Source organism: Orycteropus afer, unplaced genomic scaffold (genome assembly GCF_000298275.1).
Source record: "Orycteropus afer afer isolate SDZICR_OR568_19922 unplaced genomic scaffold, OryAfe1.0 scaffold00034, whole genome shotgun sequence".
Classification (NCBI taxonomy): domain Eukaryota; kingdom Metazoa; phylum Chordata; class Mammalia; order Tubulidentata; family Orycteropodidae; genus Orycteropus; species Orycteropus afer.
Window position 1 is genome coordinate 2,350,189 of NW_006921621.1, and position 13,444 is coordinate 2,363,632.

General features: G+C 39.4%; 1 protein-coding gene across 1 annotated transcript in view; it reads left to right on the top strand.

Moving 5' to 3' along the window:
* The window catches only part of PKHD1 (PKHD1 ciliary IPT domain containing fibrocystin/polyductin), a 774,619-nt gene that overhangs the window by 110,012 nt on the left and 651,163 nt on the right, over positions 1–13,444 (top strand). The window contains exons 28-30 of the mRNA XM_007936280.1: positions 2,642–2,777; positions 11,800–11,995; positions 12,659–12,726. Of these exons, the coding sequence (XP_007934471.1) occupies positions 2,642–2,777; positions 11,800–11,995; positions 12,659–12,726 (400 nt within the window). The remainder of the gene's footprint in view (positions 1–2,641; positions 2,778–11,799; positions 11,996–12,658; positions 12,727–13,444) is intronic.

Here is a 13,444-nt window from a genome sequence, read left to right on the forward strand (position 1 = left end):
TGACTCATAGCGACCCCTCCTTGGGTTTCTGAGGCAGTATCACTATGGAAGTCGATTACCCCATCTTCCTTCTGAGGAGTGGCTGGTGGGTAGAAGACAATTAAAACAAGTCCATGAGAGTCAAAATATGACCTTGATTACATCCCTTTTGAATTTAGAGACCAACTAAAAAATAGATTTGATGCATTGAACACCAGTGACTGAAAACCAGAATTGTGGCATGACATCAAGAACATCATCCATGAAGAAAGAAAATGGTCATTAAAAAGACAGGAAAGGAAGAAGAGACCAAAGTGGATGTCAGCAGAGACTCTGTAACTTGCCTTTGAATGGAGAGTAGCTAAAGCAAATGGAAGAAAAGAAAAGATAAAAGAGCTGAACAGAAGATTTCAAAGAGCAGTTTGAAAAGACAAAGTCAATTATTGTAATGAAATGTGGAAAGACCTGGAGTTAGAAAACCAAAAGTGAAGAATCTACTCAGCATTTCTCAAACTGAAAGAAGTGAAGAAAAAATTAAACCCTCAAGTTGCAATATTGAAAGATTCTATGGGCAAAATGTTGAATGACGCAGGAAGCATCAAAAGAAGATGGAAGGAATACACAGAGCCACTGTACCAAAAAGAACTGGTCAGTGTTCATCCAATTTAGGAGATGGCATATGATCAAGAACCAATGATATTGAAGGAGGAAGTTGAAGTGTACCGAAGGAATTGGTGAAGAACAAGGTACCAGGAATTGACAGAATATACATTGAAATATTTCAACAAACAGATGCCCCACAGGAGGCACTCACTTGGCTATGCCAAGAGATTTGGAAGATGACCATCTGGCCAACTGACTAGATGAGATCCATATTTAAACCCATTCCAAAGAAAAATGGTCCTACAGAAGGTGGAAATTATTGAACAATATCATTAATATTGCATGCAAGTAAAATCTTACCAAAGATAATTAAAAAATGGTTACAGTAGTATATTGGCAGAGAACTTTGAAAAATACAAGCTGGATTCAGAAGAGGACATGGGATGAGGGATATCATTGCTGGTGTTAGATGGATCTTGGCTGAAAGCAGAGAATATCAGAAGGATGTTTACTTGTGTTTTATTGTCTATGCAAAAGCATTTGATTATGTGGATCATAACAAATTGTGGATAACATTGAGAAGAATGGGAATTCTAGAATGCTTAATTGTACTCATGAGAAACCTGTACATAGACCAGAAGGCTGTTGTTCGAACAGAACAAGAGGACACTGCATGGTTTAAAATCAAGAACGGAGTGTATCAGGTTGTATCTTTTCACCATACTTATTCAGTCTGTATGCTGAACAAATAATCCAAGAAACTGGACTATATGAAGAAGAATGTGGCATCAGGATTGGAGGAAGAATCATTAACAACCTGTGATATGCAGATGACACAATTTTGCTTGCTGAAAGTGAGGATGACTTGAAGCACTTGCTGATGAAGATTGAAGAATACAGTTTGCAGTATGGATTACATCTCAATATAAAGAAAATAAAAATCCTCACAACCGGACCACAAGCAACATCACAATAAATGGAGAAAAGATTGAAGTTGTCAGAGACTTCACATTGCTTGGTTCTACAGTCAACGCCAATGGAAGCAGCAGTCAGGACATCAGATGATGTATAGCTCTGGACAGATTGGCTGCAAAGGACCTCTTTCAAGTGCTGAAGAGCAAAGATGTGTCCTTGAGGACTAAGGTGCACCTGACATAAGCCATGGTATTTTCATTCACCTCATATGCATGTGAGAACTGGACAATGAATAAGGAAGACTGAGGAAAAGTTGATGCTTTTGAGTTGTGGTGCTGGCAAAGAATGCTGGAAGTACCACAGACTGCTAAAAGAACTAACAAATCTGTCTTGTAGGAAGTGAAGCCAGAATGCTCCTTGGAAGTGAGAATGGCCAGACTTTACCTCACCTACTTTGGTTGTGTTATCAGAAGGGACCATTCCCTGGAGGAGGATGTCATGCTTTGTATGGTGGAAGGTCAGCAAAAGAGGGGAAGGCCCTCATTGAGATGGATTGACACAGTGGCTGTGGTGATGGGTTCAAGTGTTTTGTTCGCTGTGCGTAGGGTCACTGTGAATTGGAGATGACTTGATGGCACCTAGCAACAACAATAAGAAGATTGGAAACTCTAGTATAATATATTCACATTTCACAACCTAGAGATTTGTCATAATTTAGGGAGGGCTAACTTAAAATTTACCTTTTAGATAGTTTTGAAGAAAGGATTTATTGTGCAAATCTGTATTTGGAGGAGGGTGGCCTTGGGGAATTTTATTCCGGCATTCTTTGGAGAGCACACTATTTCCAGCCTTCTATAAACACATTAGAAACAACCATTTACTTAAACAATATTGGCATGTTAATAGCAAATCATTCTTATTTACCCTTTAGAGCAGGTCCTTCTGCATTTTGTTCAAGTCTTCACTTGGGTAGGCCAAGCACTTGCCTCTGTGTGTCTATATGTGAATACTTGAAAGTAGCTAATACACCCTTTAAAAACAATTTTCTTGAAATTAACCTTTTAAACTGATTCGATTTGGTTTTCTCCTCTTCCCTCAAGTCAATCTTGTTTACTGAAGTTCGATTTTAAAAATTGATTTTCAGGTGAAAGATGAATCCGTTGTGAACGTGACTGTGATCAGAGGGGACCATTCTGCAGTTCTTCCCGCGGCATTTACATACACTGCCTCTTTAAACCCAACGATCGTGTCTCTGAGCAGGAACAGAAGCAGCTTAGCAGGTAAAAGTGTGTGACCTTGCGGGACTTTTGTTTTAGAGCTTTGAACCTATACAAAAGACACATAGTAGCCTATGGATTTTATTGAAGATAGTATTGTATTTTGGATAGAATTTTTTCTTTCTTTTCTGAAAATGAGTCCAGTTTTTACATCATAGCCATCAAGTCAGTCTCTTTTTAAGTGTTTCTACATCACGAAAATGATGTGAAAATTCATAAGTAATGTTTCATTCAATAAATATTTATTAAACACCTACTGTGTGCCAATATTAATAGCACAGACAAATTGTAGACTTTAGTCATTGTTATAAATTTCTACAGGATTGTTAGCCCCATTTTACAGATAAGGAAACTGAAAACGAGAGAATAAGTTGCTTTCCTAAAATTGCTACAAGGAGTTCATGTTATATATGAATACATTTAATATTTATTTAGTAAATAGCAGAGCTGGGATTGGAAGCAGCCTGATTGCGGATCCTAAGCAATTAGCCACCTACATAGTTAATTGTAAAATATTATTTCTTAAATTTTATTTAAGTAGAGCTCTGGTAGCATAGTGCCTAAGGCACTTGACTGCTCACCAGAAGGCTGGCGGTTCAAACCCACCAGCCACTCCTCGGAAGGAAGGTTGGGCGATCCTACTTCCATAGTGATACTGCCTGGGAAACCCAAGAAGGGGGGTGGCTGTGAGTCAGGGCCGACTCGACGGCAAACAACAACAACAACAACAACAACAACAACAACAGAATAAAGTGTTCTGATCAACCGAGGAGCCTTGTTCTTTGAGCCATGTTGTTATTGTTGTTAGGTGTTGTCTAGTTGGTTCTGGCCCATAGAGACCCTGTGTACAACAGAATGGACACTGTCTGGTCCTGTACCTCCGCTGCTGTGTTTGAACCCATTGTTGCAGCCCTGTGTCAGTGCATCATGTTGAGGATCTTCCTCATTTTTGCTGACCTTGTACTTTATCAGCATGATGTCCTTCTCCAGGGACTGGTCCCTCCTGATAACATGTCCAGAGAACGTGAGACAAAGTCTCACCATCCTTCTACTAAAGTATTCTGGTTGTACTGCTTCCAAGACAGATTTGTTTGTTCTCCTGGCAGTCCATGGTATATTCAGTATTCTTGGCCAACACCATAATTCAAAGGCATCAATTCTTTGGTCTTCTTTATTCATTGTTCAACTTTTGCATGCATATGAGGCAATTGAAAATACTGTGGCTTGGGTCAGGTACACATTAGTGTTCAAAGTGACATCTTTGCTTTTTTAACACTTTAAAGAGATATTTTGCACAGATTTGCCCAATGGAATATGTCATTTGATTTCTTAACTGTTGCTTCCATGGCTGTTGATTGTAGAGCCAAGTGAAATGAAATCCTTGACAATTTGAATGTTTTCTCCATTTATCATGATGTTGCTTATTGGTCTAGTTATGAGGATTTTTGTTTTCTCGTTGAAATGTAATCCATACTGAAGGTTGTAGTCTTTGGTCATCAGTAACTGTTTCAAGTCATCTTCACTTTCAGCAAGCAAGGTTGTATGATCTGCATTTTTCAGGTTGTTAATAAATTTTTCTCCAGTCCTGATGCTGTTTTCTTCTTCATGTAATCCAACTTCTTGGATTAAGTATAGTGAAAGTATACAACCCTGACATACACCTTTCTTGATTATAAACCATGCATCTGTTTGAATGACTTCCTCTTGGTATATGTGCAAGTTCCTCATGAGCACAATCAAGTGTTCTAGTCAACTCTTTGAGGCATACTATATATAAAAAGAATGGGGTTTTAGTACCAAACTACAGGAACTAATTTAATATTTTTTGATTATTATGCTGATTTTCCAAGATGAAATTATAACAATTTATTATGTCATAGCATATAGGTTTGAAAAAGTAATGGGTAACATACCTTTTTGGTAAATTGAATGCCAGATAACAGAGTTCATGGCAACCATATTTAAAGGTTTATATTTAACAACCACCATACTTCCCAAAGAAAAAGCCTGGGCTCAGTTTTTCTGGCACTGTCTTCATTTTCCATTGCTTAAGAGTTCATAAATAAGGGGAAGTGTCCTTTGGCTTCTCAATATTAATCAGATTGGATAGTGCATAAGAAGAATTTGCTGCCTCAGGTGACCAAAGTATGTAAAAGTCCTTAGTGGTATAGATTCTTCCAAAAGAAGTAGAAAAGAGAGGGAGTGAGATCCATGTTCTATTCAGAATTCAGTGATTTTGGCTTTTAATAAAATTTCCTACCTATAATGAAAAGAATAAATACATTGCACCAGTGCCTCAAAGGCATCTAGTATTAGATTGACGATTGACCAAGAGTCCAAGGAGTTCGTGTTATTGATGTATACAGTGTGCTGCATTATTTTCAGAGTTTACACTTGTATTTAAGTCCTTTTATGGAAGAATAAAGAGGAACACATTATGAAATCCACAAAGGGTGGGGAAGTTTCTTTTGAGTTGGAGCGTTATACATCTCCACTCAGGAAATGATGTTGATAATGGCTAGGAAGCCAAGAAGAAAGTGAAGAAAAGAGGAAGAAGAGGGATAAGAAGAATTTGATGTGCAGGGCTGTAAGTATGGTCTTTGCTATCAGAGCTGAATGTTAATGAATCTGAGCTCAATCTCTTATTGGGCAAGATATTGAGCTTCCTTGATCTTCAGTTTCTACATTTATTATGTGAGAATAATTCTTTCAAGTTGATTATGAAAATTGCAGATAAAGCAGGTAAAAGTATCTTGCTCAGGAACTGGCATGAACTAAATGTGGTAGTTAAGTTGTGTGCCAACTTGGCCAGGCCTGGTTTTGAGTGGCTGGGCTGGATGTAGTTATTCCTCACGAGGAGACTGATAATCAATTCCATAGTAGAATCTACTGGAACAGCTAACTAGTTGCCTTAGAGATGTGGTCTGCTTCCAGTATAAAAGAAGACAGCTTTGGGAGTCTTGGATCCTGTATGTAGCTGAATTGTTGTTCAGCAGCCTGCCATGGTTGCCTGCTTAGGACTGTTTCTGAACTTGAACTAGTAGCCTGCTGTGTTGTTTGATAATCTTGGGACTGTGCCATTTCATTTGTTGACCTTGGGTTTGTTGACATCGGCAGCCAGCAACTTCTTGAGTTAAGAGAAGCCTCTAGTTTCAGTGGACTGGGAGCAAGAGGCAGAGCTGAAGCTCAAGGTCAAGGGGACTTCACCTTGCCTCTAGAGCTTGGGACTTTGAATTCAGACTTCTAGCCTCATAAATTGCAAGAGAATAAATCTCTGTTAAATCCATTCATTTGTGGTATTTTCTGTTAGAGCAGCATTAGAGGTAACCAAAACAGGAACCAAACTAGTTACCATAGAGTCAACTCTGACTCATTGGGAACCCCAATATGTTGTCCATACTTTCATATGTATCAAAGTAGAATTGTGCACCATAAGTCCTTCAATGGCTGATTTTTAGGAAGTAGATTGCCAGGGCTTTCTTCCAGGGCATCTCTGGGTGGATTGAAATCTCTAATCTTTTGGTTAGCAGCTGAGCTCATTAACTATTTGCCCCACCCAGGATTCCAGCATGGAGTAAACCAAAACCACTGCCATCAAGTCAATTCCAGCTCATAGTGACCTCCATTAGGTTTCTGAGGCTATAAATCTTTATGGATTTAGATTGCCTCATCTTCCTCCCGCAGGACAGCTGGTTGGTTGGAGCTACCAACTTTCTGGTTAGCTTCCAAATGCCTTACCCACTATGCCCCAAGAGCTGCTTCCTGCAAGGAATAAGCATTCAGTAAATGCTTTGTTGAAATGAATGCCACCATTCTGGCAGATACTGAGGGATCAGACTTTGGGGTAGAAATAAGATGGAAAACCCAGGAAGAAGCAGGGAGTATTTGGAGAGAAGAAAATGAAGTAATATGGAACCATTTTATGTACTAGGTGCTTTCCCATGATATTTAACTTAATCCTTACAATGGATGGTACGAGATAGACTTTACTACTCTCTTGTTGTTATGTGCTGTCAAGTCATCTCCAACTCATAGCAACCTTAGGTACAACAGAACGAAACACTACCTGGTTCTTTGCCATTCTCACAATTGTCACTATGCTTGAGCCCATCCTTAGAACCACTATGTCACTCTATCTTGTTGAGGGTCTTCCCGTTTTTCACTGACCTTCTACTTTATCAAGCATGTCTTTGCCCAGGGACTGGTCCCTCTAATAACATGACCAAAGCATGAGAAACAAAGTCTGGCCATTCTCACTTCTCAGGATCATTCTGGCTGTACTTCTAAGACAGATTTGTTTGTTCTTCTGGTGGTCCATGATGTTTTCCATATTCTTTGCCAGCACCACAATTCAGATGCATCACTTCCAGCTTTCACATGCATATGAGGCTATTGAAAATACCCTGGCTTGGGTCAGGCACACTTTAGTTGTAAAAGTGACATCTTTGCTTTACAGCACTTTACAGAGGTCTTTTGCAGCAGATATGCCCAATGTAATATGCTGTCTGATTGCTTTTTATATAATTAATTAGTTAATTTTTATTTTATTGTGGTGAAAACATTTACATTCACCAACAATAACAACTTCCACCATTTGCAACTCAGGTACATTGTTGACATTTTTTATGTTGTGCCTCCATTGTTGTTGTTGTTGTTATGTGCTGTCAAGTCAGCGCCGACTCATAGCGACCCCTTCTTGGATTTCCAAGGCAGTATCACTACGGAAGTAGGATTGCCCAACCTTCCTTCTGAGGAGTGGCTGGTGGGTTTGAACTGCCTTAGTGCTATCCTTTTCCAAAATATCTCACCACCATTAACATAAACTCAATACTCTGTAATGTCTGATTCTTGAGTACTGCTTCTGTGGATGTTGATTATGGACACAAGTAAAATGACATTCCTGACAATTTAAGTCTTTTCTCCATTTATCGTGGTGTTATTTATTGGTCCAGTTGTGAGCATTTTCTTTTCTTAATGTTGAGGTGACATGGAGTGAGGGATATCATAGCTGATGTCAGATGGATCTTGACTCAAAGCAAAGAATACCAGAAAGATGTTTACTTGTGTTTTATTGACTATGCAAAGGCATTCAACTGTGTGGATTGTAACAAATTATGGATAAAATTTAGAAGGATGGGAATTTCAGAACACTTAATTGTACTCATGAGGAACCTGTATATAGACCAGGAGGGTGTTGTTTGAACAGAACAAGGGGATACTCCATGGATTAAAATCAGGAAGGGAGTATATCAGGGTTGTATCCTTCACCATACTTACTCAATCTGTATGCTGCACAACTAATCTGAGAAGCTGGACTATATGAAGAAGAACATCAGGATTAGAGGAAGGTTTATTAACAACCTGTGATATGCAGATGACACAACTTTGCATGGTGAAAGTGAGGATGATTTGAAGCATTTACTAATGAAGATTAAAAGCTGCAGTCTACAGTATGGATTACAACTCAATATATAAAAAAACAAAAATCCTCACAACAGGACCAATAAGCAGCATCATGATAGATGGAGAAAAGATTGAAGTTGTCAAAGACTTCATATTACTTGGTTCTACAATCAACACCAATGGAAGCAGCAGTCAAGACATCAAAAGACGTATTGCATTGGGCAAATCTGCTGCAAAAGACCCTTTTCAAGTGCTGAAGAGCAAAGATATCTCCTTGAAGACTAGGATGCACCTAACCAAAGCCATGGTATTTTCAATCACTTCATATGTATGTGAGAGCTGGGCAATGAATAAGGAAGATTGAAGAAGAGTTGATGCTTTTGAGTTGTGGTGTCAGTGAAGAATGCTCAAAGTACCATGGACTGCTAAAAGAACTAACTAATCTGTCTTGGAGGAAGTGCAGCTGGAATGCTTCTTGGAAGCAAGAGTGGCCAGAGTTCATCTCACCTACTTTGGTCATGTTGTCAGAAGGGACCATAATCTGGAAAAGGATGCCATGCTTTATAAAGTGGAGGTTCAACAAAAGAGAGGAAGCCTTTAACAAGATGGATTGACACGGTGGCTGCAGTGATAGGCTTAGGTATAGCAGGGATCGTGAGGCTGGCACACGACCAGATAGTGTTTTGTTCTGTTGTACATAAGGTTGCTATGAGTCGGAGAAAACTCGACGGCACATAACAACAACAAAACAATGTTGAGATGTAATCCATACTGAAGACTGTAATCTTTGATCTTCATCAGTAAGTGCTTCAAGTCATCTTCACTTTTCAGCAATCAAGGCTGTATCATCTGCTTATCACAGATTGTAAACGAGTCCTCCTCCAATCCTGATTCTGTGTTCTTCTTCATATAGTCCAGTTTCTCAGATTATTTGCTCAGCATACAGATTGAATAAGTGTGGTGAAAGGATACAACCTTGACAAACACCCTTCCTTATTTTAAACCATGCAGTATCCCCTCATTTGTTTGAATGACAGTCTCTTGGTCTATGTACAAGTTCCTCATGAAGGCAATTAAGTTTTCTGGAATTTTCCATTCTTTGCAATGTTACCCATAATTGGTGATGGTTCACACAGTCAGATGCTTTGCATAGTCAATAAAACACGGGTAAACATCTTTCTGATATTCTTTGCTTTTAGCCAAGATAAATCTGACATTAGCAATGCTATCTATCCCTCATTCCACATCCTCTTCTGAATCCAGCTTGAATTTCTGGCAGTTACCTATCAACGTACTGCTGCAACCATTTTTAAATTATTTTCAGCAAAATTTACTTGCATGTGATACTGGTGATATAGTTTGATAATTTCTGCATTTTATTGGATCCCTTTCTTTGGGATGGGTAGAAATAGAGATCTCTTCCAGTCAGTTGGCCAGATAGCTGCCTTCCAAATTTTTTGGCATAAATGAATGAGCATCTCTAGTGCTGTGTCTTTTTGTTGAAACATCTCAATAGGAACTGATGGAATACTATGGTCTTATTACAGAAAAATCCAGGACTTTGAGATCCCAAAGTGAATCACATGAAATGTCACAGGTAGTTAATAGTAGATAAAGGATTTGCATGTAGATCTAAAGTCTATAATCCTTTTTAACTTTTCTCTTTCAAGCAACTTCTTTCTCTTCCTCATTGGCTTTGGTGTCTTCCAGATACCAGACTTGAAAGAGTTCTCAAATGTTAGTGGCTAAAAAAGTAGCCCTAGTGGTGCAGTGGTTAAACACTCAGCTTTTAACTGAAAGGTCAGTGGTTCAAATTCACCAATGGCTCCCTGGGGATAAAGATCTCATGATATGCTCCTGTAAAGATTGCAGCCTAGGAAACCCTATGGGGCAGTTATACTCCATTAGATACAGTTGCTGTGAGTTAGATTTGACAAAAGGCACACAACAGCAGCAGTAGGTCAAAGAGTTTTAGGGATGCGTTAGCCCAAGCTGTGTCTCTGGGAACACTGAGGCACAGGGAAGGTAAGTACACTTACCTCTGCTTCTGCTATTGCATGCTTGATTGTCCCCAGGTGACTACAGACTGGATTTCCTTTCTTCTCTCTCATTTGTCTTATGGACTGGGGGAGTCACTTCAGTCAGATTCTTCCTTTGCTTAGAAAACTTTGGTGATCTCCTCAGTCTGGTGAATTAAGTCAAGACCCCCCAGGCTTGGCTTTCTTGGTTCTCAGCCATTAAATCTCTGCCAGCTTGTCCTGCTCCTGCCCCAGTAGTGTTCCTCCTGTTTATACATGTCACTTGTCTTCCAGTAAGTCACCCAATTCTCTTTTCTTCTCTCCAAGCCACTAGATGATTAGAAAATGCTACAAAAGACTTTGGGTAGAATTGTAAACTATGTAGTTTTACTCAGTGCCATAGGGTTGCTAAGAGTCAGAATTTGACTCAGTGGCAATGATTTTGGTTTTTGGGAACTTGCATTAAAATTTTTTGGGCTCTATTTTATATCCTTTGAGGTCTCTTTGAAGACAGGGTGTTTATTTCACTTATTTTTGTGCTTCTTGCAACATCTTTTTCATGGTACACAATAAATATTTGTATTAATAGGAATTTAATTACAGTGTCTGTGGTATTATGTTGTTAGCTGCTGTTGAATCAGCCTCTGACTCATGGTGACCTGATACACAATGAAATCAGAATGTTGTGATCAATAGGGCTTTCATTTGCTGCTTTTTCAGAAATAGATTGCCAGGGCTTTCTTCCTAAGTCCAGAGTGTATATGGCATACAATATAGTAGATAGTTAAACTAAAATGGATTTGAAATAGGGGACAGAAGACTGGGCTCAGGCCTTGGCTATCCCATTAATTAGCTTTCAGGCCATGGCTGTACAGCTTTAGTTTATTCAAAAATATTATCTGTCCCATACAGTACATTAGGTTGGAGTGAGGATCCAAGGAGATAACATGTGAAAATGTACTGTAAGCTATGAATAACTACATTCACAAATGGCATTATTATAAGGTTCAGTGTACACTGAAGGTACAGATTTAGATTTCTGTAGGCAGAAAAGAAGGAGAGTAAGAAAGAGCATATGGGGTACTATTTGATGGTTATATGGTTATTTGCTTAACCTACAAACTAATTCTTGATTTGCCTTTGCAGGAAAATAATTTACTGTCTCTTGAGTAAACTTGCTCTGACAATTTTGCTTTTTATGTCCTTGAGGTTATAAGCTATAGCTCTGTTAAAATTATTGTTAGAGTTTCAGTGGAAAAAGAAGTTGGCATTAAAGCTCTGCATTAGAGTATTTATGCACAGGGCTTAACATGTATTTAATCTTATCCGACAGTTTAGGATTGAATAGGTGGTTGAGACCACAAGACCAAATCACAGAGGCTAATGGATTCTTCTAGGAGCTCTGGTAGCATAGTGCCTAATGCACTTGACTGCTAACCAGAAGGCTGGCGGTTCAAACCCACCAGCCACTCATCGGAAAGAAGACTGGGCAATCTACTTCCATAGTGATACTGTCTCGGAAACCCAAGGAGGGGTCGCTATGAGTCAGGTTTGACTCGACAGCACATAACAACAGCAACAACAGTGGATTCTTCTGCACACAGGAGGTGAGACTCTTTTCATTGGAATGGTGCTGCTGGAGAACTACACGGAGTTGGAGGTGAAAGTGCACATCCAGGACTCCTGGGCTCCACTTCATGTGCACACGGCTCAGGGCCTGGAGGTGGTCCTGCCCCCTCTGCCTGCTGGCCTCCACAGAATTTCAGTTTCCATCAACGGAGTCAGCATTCACTCACAAGGGTGAGGTGAACACTTGCCATTTTAGGTCTAGTGATTCATTTGGAGAGTTCTAGTTACTGAGTTAAGTCTTTTGCCCTCCCCTTAACTTAAGGGATACATATGAGAGTTGTAAAGTTTGAATAAATCTTAGAGACTCTGAAGGCCAGGTCACTCTCAGCACTACCCAGGGTGTTACTACCCGGGGATAGGGAACTTCCTGGGACTGAGATTTCATGGCTCTTTGTTGGAATGCAGGTGAAGGGGGCATATATATGTGGAAAGGGGAAGAGTGTGTTCTTTTTATAAGATTAGGTCATGGACTGTGAATAACTGTTTTGTAATTATTGCACAAACCATCTCCCTTTCCTCACTCATTTCCTGCTCTGCCTTGAGGGCCCTGTGCCCACTAGTTTTCCAAAAATTCCTTCTCATCATTTAGAAAGTAGCTAAGGTCTATGAGACTGATGTCACCATGTGATATGGGCCCAAGATGGGCAGCACACAGTAATTTTTCTCTACCATTTCCTTCTCTATAAGACAGTATCATTCACATTTGCTTTACATAACCACTACCACTCTCCTTTTCTCTCTTCATAATACATCCATCTTTTCTCTTTCCTTGTCCTCTTCTTTTTTTCTAACTCTCTTACTGATTTCATAATGACCACCCTCTATCCCTTGTAGGATTGATCTCCACATCCAGTACCTCACAGAAGTTTTCGCCATAGAGCCTTGCTGTGGATCCCTTCTGGGTGAGTAGCTCTGACGTGGCTGACATAGTTTATCTGGGGAGTCTGTATGTGAGACATTCAGACTTCATTTCTGTGTTATAAATCCTAGCCAATTGTCAGTTGGTCAGCAGGGCCTGAGACAGGAACAGGAGAGAATAGGGTTCCTCGTGATCCGCCGGGTCAGTGGAGCACTTTGAAGGGTGTGAACACTCACTGATTCCTTAGCCCAGTAAGCTCAGGAAATTAAAGAATTTTTATGGAAAAAAAAAAAAAAAAAAGAGATGCCTCATTTTCCTTTTCCTAATAGAAAGAGGCTGAAATATCTAATGGGTAGCACATCTCAAACGGATATTAGAAACCAAGGGGAGCATTTCCTGCCTTAGCCTTTTACATACTGCATGTGTGAGGAGAGAAGAAATGAGTCTTCGGTGTCTTCATTTTCTTCTAGGGATGCAGATGAATGGCCCAGAAATGGTCAAAAACATGAATACCAATATAGTAAGTGTAAGGGCATGATAAATAAGGAAATCTCAAAAACCACTAATTTTCAGACACAATTTCAAGCAATATATTTACTTTAGAATAATGATTGGGACAGTATGTGAAATAGCACATTATCTTTTATTCAAGTAAAGTCCTTTTTGAAAAATGCTTGGCTTTATCACAGACTTGGTTATGCTGTGGGTTAAGTTAATCCAATCTCCCTCCTGAAGATAGGGTTTGATTGGTCCTTGATTAG